This window comes from Leguminivora glycinivorella, chromosome 15, assembly GCF_023078275.1.
Source record: "Leguminivora glycinivorella isolate SPB_JAAS2020 chromosome 15, LegGlyc_1.1, whole genome shotgun sequence".
Taxonomy (NCBI): domain Eukaryota; kingdom Metazoa; phylum Arthropoda; class Insecta; order Lepidoptera; family Tortricidae; genus Leguminivora; species Leguminivora glycinivorella.
Genome location: NC_062985.1, coordinates 22,159,513 through 22,167,261, shown reverse-complemented (window position 1 = coordinate 22,167,261; position 7,749 = coordinate 22,159,513). Strand labels below are relative to the sequence as shown.

The 7,749-nt window shown below is 37.5% G+C and overlaps 1 protein-coding gene across 1 annotated transcript; it reads left to right on the top strand.

The window, feature by feature from the left end:
- Positions 1–2,560: 2,560 nt before the first annotated feature.
- Positions 2,561–7,749, top strand: LOC125233824. The gene is made up of 5 exons (XM_048139953.1): positions 2,561–2,681; positions 3,655–3,859; positions 4,199–4,372; positions 4,781–4,891; positions 7,473–7,749. Exons 1-5 carry the CDS (start codon positions 2,561–2,563, stop codon positions 7,579–7,581), a joined length of 720 nt encoding a protein of 239 aa, XP_047995910.1. The 3' UTR covers positions 7,582–7,749.

Sequence of the window (7,749 nt, the reverse complement as noted above, 5' to 3'; positions counted from 1 at the left end):
ACTCCATAAGAAGCAATAACAAAGAAATGGTAACTGTAAGTAACAAAGTTTTAAAAAAACAGTTTCAACTTCACACTTGCACTCGCCAGTAGCGCTAACCCGCTGAACGATCGCACCTCACACGTCAGACAACTGTCTCAGCACAATAGGGGTGGTAAAATAAAGGAAAGGCATGTGAACAACAACGTGCTAATGTTTTCATTAGCACCAACAGCACATTGGGACTTTGCGTCAAGTTACATTACGTTGAGGAATAGGATTCCATTATATACTTACAAAAGTTACAAATAATTCGTTATGATAAGAAAGAAAGAAAGAAAAAAAAGAAAGAAAGAAAGAAAGAAAGTTTATTATCAGAGTTAGGTTTCTGCATTTCCAGGGGTCTCCGCACTAGGTTGTGCCTGTGTCGCGGGGAACCATTTACATTGTGTTACTGAATTAGTTACAAATTTAAAGAAAACTACTTAAAAGTTAAATTTAAACAACTAAGGCTCAAGTTGAAACTAGATGGTTGAAGCTACGAAATCTTCTGTCCCAGCAAATTTCTGTGAATGCAAAAAAGTCCAGAGTAATACTTTTGCTTCCTTTAGACTACAACTTTAAGGATACATAATTTATTAATTGCGTTATATGTAGACGCTCGGATGCGATCCCCAAACCGTTTGCCAAAAGCTGAGTTTACTCTTGGAGTGAGCAGGTTAAAGACGCGTTTCTGTGATAAGGCCGTGTAATCTTTTAGTAGTCTAGATGACTCATGTGTTTGTAAGCAGATCTTGTGTATAAAAAGTTGGCGAACAGTGAGTACATTAGTCAGCATAAAGAGATCAGCAGTTGGAAAACGGAAAGGTTTCTTGAACATTACTTTTAGCACTGAGCGCTGCGCTCTCTCCATCTCCAGCATAACCGTCTTTGCAGCACTGCCCCAGACAGCTATGCAGTAGCAGATAACAGATTGACACAATGCAATATAGACCAATCTTAATAGAGACTCGTCTGCAGAGCTACGAAGTCTCTTAAAAATGAAAATAGACTTCCTAACTCTACCCGAGAGTTTGTGAATGTGATGTTTAAAACCTTTTAAAACCTGTGATGTTTTCGTCTACATAAAGTCCCAGGTATTTTATAACCTCAGCGCGCTGAATTATGTCACAGTCGCATGTGTTGGAAATATTTGGTGAGTCCGTACATAGGTGGATCTTTATGGTATTGAAAGATGGTTTTGTTAAAGCAGTTTTATAAAAACACAAGAATTTGGTTTTGTCTCTATTAAGGGTCAGAAGGTTGGCACGAAACCATTCAGATGCAACCCGCATACCTCTCTCGGCGACAGTCACTGCTTTCTCCCAATTACTTTCATTAAAAAGAATGGCGGTGTCGTCAGCGTAACATATAATCTCAGAGTTAGGAATGTTAAGATTAAATATATCGTTGATATATATTGTAAAGAGAGTTGTACCTAAAATGCTACCCTGAGGGACCCCGAAATCTATGTGCTCATAGTCACTTTTAAAGGAACCCACCTTAACGAACTGCTTTCTACCAGGAAGGTAACTAGTGAACCAGGCCAATGGAACTCCCCGTATACCCATATTTTGGAGTTTCCGGAGCAGAATCGGGGAAGAAACCGTGTCGAATGCTTTTGCGACTTTGCGAGATCTAAGAAGACCCCAATACATTATAAAAACCGATTTTCTTTTCGTTGAAAACTATAACATACTTAAAGAAAGAAAATCATAGACGAAAATAGCTTACAGCACAACTGAAGGCTCTGTGATAGAATAGGTAACGTTACGATTTCAGTAAAAAGAAAAACGACCATAAAAAATACGTGTATTTATAGCACTATTCTCAAGCCAAGATTCAAATAAAATTCCGTCCGTTTAGGCTTTAAGGAATCCTTTAGTCACAACACAACAACGGACCGACTGTAATTTGTGTCTCTTTTTTATTGGGTAGTTTTGTAGTTCACAGGGCCTTGGTGAAATAGGCTAGTTTCCTACACTTAAAATAAAATATTTTATGCAGTGCACGAAATAAAGCACCACATAATTAGAAGAAAAATATGAACAGTGGTTATGTTTAAACATAATTTCTATTTAATAAGTCAAAGAGAAAGATATAAAGTAAATGAATTGACCGTGACGTCACTCCTCAGTATTTCATAGTAATTCCATATTAGCAAGTCGTATTGACATTTCTTAAAAAGAAGCTGATTTGACTAGTAGGAAACTAGCCTATTGTAATGCGTTGTTATTTTTCAATTAAATAAAATAAATAATGACTACCTAAATTACATTACTATTGCATTGCGATTAATTTCTATATTGCAACGAAAAAAAAAAAGTCTTTAGATAAACAGTAACAAAACAGCATCAATACATAAAATATAAAACATAATTTTGAAAAAAGAACATCATGTAGACACAATGTAACGGTGTTTCGTGTTGACGTATCGTGGCATGACGCTCGTCACGACCGCCGCTTCTTGGACTCCGTATTCAGCTATACCTGTACTGTTTTAGCGGTAACTATGGCGACCACATATAATATCTTATTAAGTATGTTAGTCAGTGCGGTTGTCAGTGAAAGCTATAATCACAGTGTAGGGTTTAGTGAATCTAAAGTGCTGTCGCGGAGGAAAAGGTTTTTGGTGTATCCGGAAGGGAGTTCGCTTCAACTTGGTATGTGATTTAATTTTTTTAATTTATTATACAGTATTTTTATACATACATACATACATACATACAATCACGCCTGTATCCCATAAAGGGGTAGGCAGAGCACATGAAACTACTAAAGCTTTAGTGCCACTCTTGGCAAGTAAGGGGTTGAAAGAAAATGAAACTGTGACATTGCAGTGACAGGTTGCCAGTCTCTCGCCTACGCCACAATTTAACCCATATCCCACACAGTAATTTTTATAGTAGATATTATTCATTTCATTCATTTATTTCGTTAACAATAAATTATTGTGTTAGAAAAATATTACAAACTAAGGCATGCAATTTTAAATTCTAAAATAAAAGCGGAATATGTCAATAATTAAGATTCAAAAAATGTAATTAAATTATAAATAAATCAACTTAATCTGTACAAGTAAATATCTCATCAATGCTGTAGAAGCACCCCCTCAATAGGAACATTTTTAAATGCTTACCAAATATTTTATGATCCGTAATGACTTTCAGGTTTTCAGGTAGTTGGTTAAATAATTATACTGACCGCTTGATACCTCACACCATGCCTAACTACTTGAAGTTTAGGGCAGAAGGAGTACTTAATGTTTTTTGTTCGTGTTTGAAAGCGCAACTCCTGTTCCTCTAGGGATTCAAATTTAGACATGTGTTTTGTCGGTCAGTAAATCGAGCACGTATAACGCAGAAGCTGGTAAAATACCCAACCTTGAGAAGTAGTCACGACAAGATGTCCATTGTGGTATACGCAAAAGAGCAATTAGGACAATAATTGTCCTAATTGCTCTTTTTTGCACTACCATGGCTCTATTCATATTATATTTGAAGGTGTTTCCCCAAAATTTTATGCCATACCTCAGCCTAGACTCCACCAGTGCATAGTATACTACTTTTAGCTGTTCAACCGAGAGTTCCTCCTTTAAACATCTAAGCGCATTAATTTTATTAATTACATTTCCAGTGTTCTGCCTGTCGTTCCCGACAATCTTCGACATCGGAGACATATTCCAGTTCGGGTACACGGCGGCTCTGGCCTACGAGCTGCCGCAGGACCCCTACTCGCCGGCCATGCACCACGCCGATCCGCTCCATCGCAGGGTCGACACTAAGATGATATACTTCACTGATGATAAAGGGAAAGTGTTGTGGGGCAAGGAGTACCATAGGTGAGTCCCCTTATCATCATCTTCACGTTCGACATCAGGCTCTAAGAAGCATTATCCATTTGGCTCGATCCTGGGCAGACCGGTGGACCTGGTCCCTTTTTTTGTGTAACATTCATCTCTTATATTTTGAGGTTACCTAGACAAAATGAAAGATTAGCAATACTGTGGGTCCACAGTATTTTAATAACACATTTCTTCCTTCTAGTATTCCTAAAAAAGATTTCTAATGTTTTTGTTCTCTCATTTCCAAAGCTTAAACTCCATATAAAATAATCAACTACCAATCCAATCTATTCACTCCAAATCAAAGGCACTCACCACTCAGCTAATACCTTTCAGGAAGCCCCTCGTAAACCCGGCGATGGCGAAGCGCAGCCTCAAAACTCCCGACAGGCGGCGCATGCACGCCTCGCAACACACGCGCCGGTTTCTGAAAAACGTGGACGGACGGGCCGAGTTCCACCGCACCGCGCGCGCGAAGCTTTATCCGAAAATTGAGACGGTGCTACAGGCGTAAGCTTTGTTTTTTGGATTAAAAGGTGTTGATAGGTTTGCAACGGGTGTGCAAATGGATCAAACGTGTTGGTAGATTTTACGTTGCAAATTCAAACATTTTGAAAAGTTTAGTACGAGGCTACGAGGTGTTAACAGTTTAGTAACTGCTACAAAATTGATGAACGATTTTTGCAAAATATAGTACTTAGTTGAGAAAACTGAGTTGAGTGCTGGTTGGGATAGTTACCATTAGTAAAATCATTAAAGCAGATGTGTTCTTAGGTATTCTTAGGTGTAATTTTTTGTTTGGCCATGTTTTAAATCTCACATTTTACGCAGCTGCGACTAGTCAGTTTAGAAAGCTGCCATTGATTTCAGTTAGCTATTAGTTTGATGACAACTTCTTTAAAGATGTTCCGTTTTCAGTATCGGCAGCAACGGGCGAGACTGCGTGCTGAGGACTCTGTGCCGCGTGGGCCAAACGCAGCACCAGCCACAAGGGTCCTTCCTGGACGAAATCATGAGGGCTGTTTTCACGTAAGTAGTGAGCTTGACCGAGTAAGCATGATATTTGTAATGAAAAGCTGTAAAATGTTCTTCATTTATTTGAAATGTTTACGAAAACCTATATTTATAAACGGCAAAGTCCTGACTGACTGAATGACTTAAATCAACGCACAGCCCAAACCGCTGGTGCTAGAGATTCCAAATTTAGCACCAAGTTTAGCACCAATGGTGATGTTTGGGGTAAAATAGGTGATAAAACTTTGTATGATTTGACCCACTTTCTGAATTAGAAATGAGCTGAAACTTTGCACGCGTATGTAAATCAGATTTTACGGTTTTTAAAACTGTCTCGATGAGTGTTAGCAGCCTGCATGTGGAACGAAATTACAGTCTGCGATAAAATTACCAACTAACCGATGTCGAAAAAGTTTGATATGTGTTACGTCCCAGTGACCATTATTTTATACAAGATTTTCAACTTTGATCTTCAAATCCTGATGTCATGTACGGAGATGCAGATATGTAAATAATTGTTTTTATAAAACAAATCGTTTATGGACTGTTTATTTAGTAAACACAATTATATACATCGGTGAAAGAATAACAATATAAAACTTAAAAAATACTTAGAAATAACTAAACAAAACTAAATTACAACTAAATATAACTACTTAAAAATAAACCCAACTATAAAAAGAAAATTCCATCTAAAAGTTCCGCCTGCGGCATGGTGCCCATTATGATGGCGGCATTTCCTCTCTGTATCGCCAGGGCGACACGTTGAGAGAAATGTTAATCGTTTATTAATATTTATTTACAACATAACTTATGATGCTGCACAGTTACTATCTGCAATACTTCGCTTCATTGCTGACATTCTTATTTCTAAGTTGGATTAAAACATTAGGCAGGGGCTCATGCATTTAATCATGACCCACAACTGCTTAGTCGTGATGATGCCAATTCCTCAATTACTTTGTAGGTATTTTTGATAATTTAAGTTTCATATTGACCTTCCGACTGGTTCGGTTCTGATGCTGCTAGGTTACTTAATTGCCGAGATTCATCAAGCGCTGATTTCAAAGTTGGATTTCAGGATGCTTCTGGATTTTAGCACATTCGATTCATCTTCCCCTCCCCCAAAGAATGACTCAAACGAGTCATCGAACACTATACAACGCTCACAAAATCTGTTCGATTTTTCTGTATGTGACATTCTTAAATACTGGATTGCGTTAATACTATTTAAAATTTTCATTCGCGATTTGATTTTTGTTTTATAGTTCGCTTCGCCTTCACCAAAATATTAGATATGTATATCAAAAAGCATTATTACTGTCGAATAAGTCTTTTCACAAAAAAATCATGTTTGGCACAAGTTTTTATCGTCGACTGTACTTTTCCTTCAACAGTTATGTCTACCTACTGCTCTCCGAGACGTTTCTAAAAACACTTTACTCGGTCGGTGTGTCGTATCCCCGACATTTCATTACAGAGTTCCTAAGACCTTCTACTCCAGCATCAGCTCCATGATACCATAATATTACATTGTCACGTGATTTACATATTGTGCAAAATTATATCAGCTCAATCGTTCAAATATACCTATCTGCTTCAAAATGAGTCGCAAGCCCACCCAAACATACATACATACATATACTTGCATTGCAAGATAAATAAAAGTTTATAAAAAATGTTGCACTCACTACGCTCGCGTTCTTTTTTTACTTTACGAGTAAATATAAGTATATTATGATCCCTCCGAGAATATCCGATAACGAAGGGCAAAATTGTAATCATACAAGAACTTACGAAAGTTGTGCACATCGTTAAACGTTGTCCTATACTTACTCACACACGCCTGTTTACCCAAACAGAGTAGGCAGAGCACGTGAAACTGTAAGTTTCAGTGCCACTCTTGAAAATTAAGAGGTTAAAAGAAAACGAAATTGTGATAAATATAGTGACAGGTTGCCAGCCGATTGCCCATATTATCATAATGAAACCCATATCCCACAGTTGATGCTCACGGGAGGAAAAGGGGTGGTGAAATTAGGAAATGGGTTCCATTGCGGTATGGGCGGTGGGCTGGCAACTTGTAATATCAATATCACAATAACGTTTTCTTTCAAACCATTAATTTCTAAGAGTGGCTCTGACCCTTGAGCAGTTTCATGTGCAATTCCTACCCCGTTTAGGAACACAGGTGCAGGTAAAAGGTGCTATAGGTACAAAAGGATGTATAAATTAAACAAAAATAACAAAGGTACTTTTCTGCGCGTACGAAGCCGCGGGAAAAGGCTAGTATATTTAAAAGAGCCAACTTTAAATCGACTAGCACAGAACGAAAATACATGATCCGTGTTTTTTTGTTCTGTGCAAGTCGATTTAAAGTTAGCTTAAACGGTATCTTCCTATCTATTTAATTTTATACTGAATGTTTCTTTCCTTACTTGAGTTTTCTCTGTTAAACATAAGAACATTGTTAAAGTAAATGCTGAAATACAAGACTAAGCACAATGTCAAACGATTCAGCCAAATAATTGAAAAATACAAAATTTGTGAGAGAAACCAATGGGTAGATTTAAACATTACTTTATATTAATTTCAGTTTACCAAAAGGCTCCTACTCGTTCGATTTGGAAGAGTACGACAGAGCGCACTCGGCGACCGAATCCTGCGCAGAACTGTACCCGGACTGTGAAGACAGCGCGGCTTAGGATGAGCAGAGCTTGTGGCTTCTTCGCTAAGTTCATAAATCGGAGGCTGATTCTAAGTTTCACATTTGTAATTGTTATTTTTATGTTAAGATCTTGAAAACATAGACGTAAAATTTACGTGAGATATATTAATTTTTTTTAAATATTAATACGGATGTATTCGTCCAC

What these genes read in the sequence shown, in the direction of transcription:
- LOC125233824 (XM_048139953.1), top strand. Translation starts at nt 2,561, where the DNA reads ATGTTAGTCAGTGCGGTTGTCAGTGAAAGCTATAATCACAGTGTAGGG. An exon ending in AGGGAGTTCGCTTCAACTTG is followed by an intron (nt 2,682 to 3,654) that starts GTATGTGATTTA and finishes TTACATTTCCAG; the next exon opens with TGTTCTGCCTGTCGTTCCCG. An exon ending in TGGGGCAAGGAGTACCATAG is followed by an intron (nt 3,860 to 4,198) that starts GTGAGTCCCCTT and finishes AATACCTTTCAG; the next exon opens with GAAGCCCCTCGTAAACCCGG.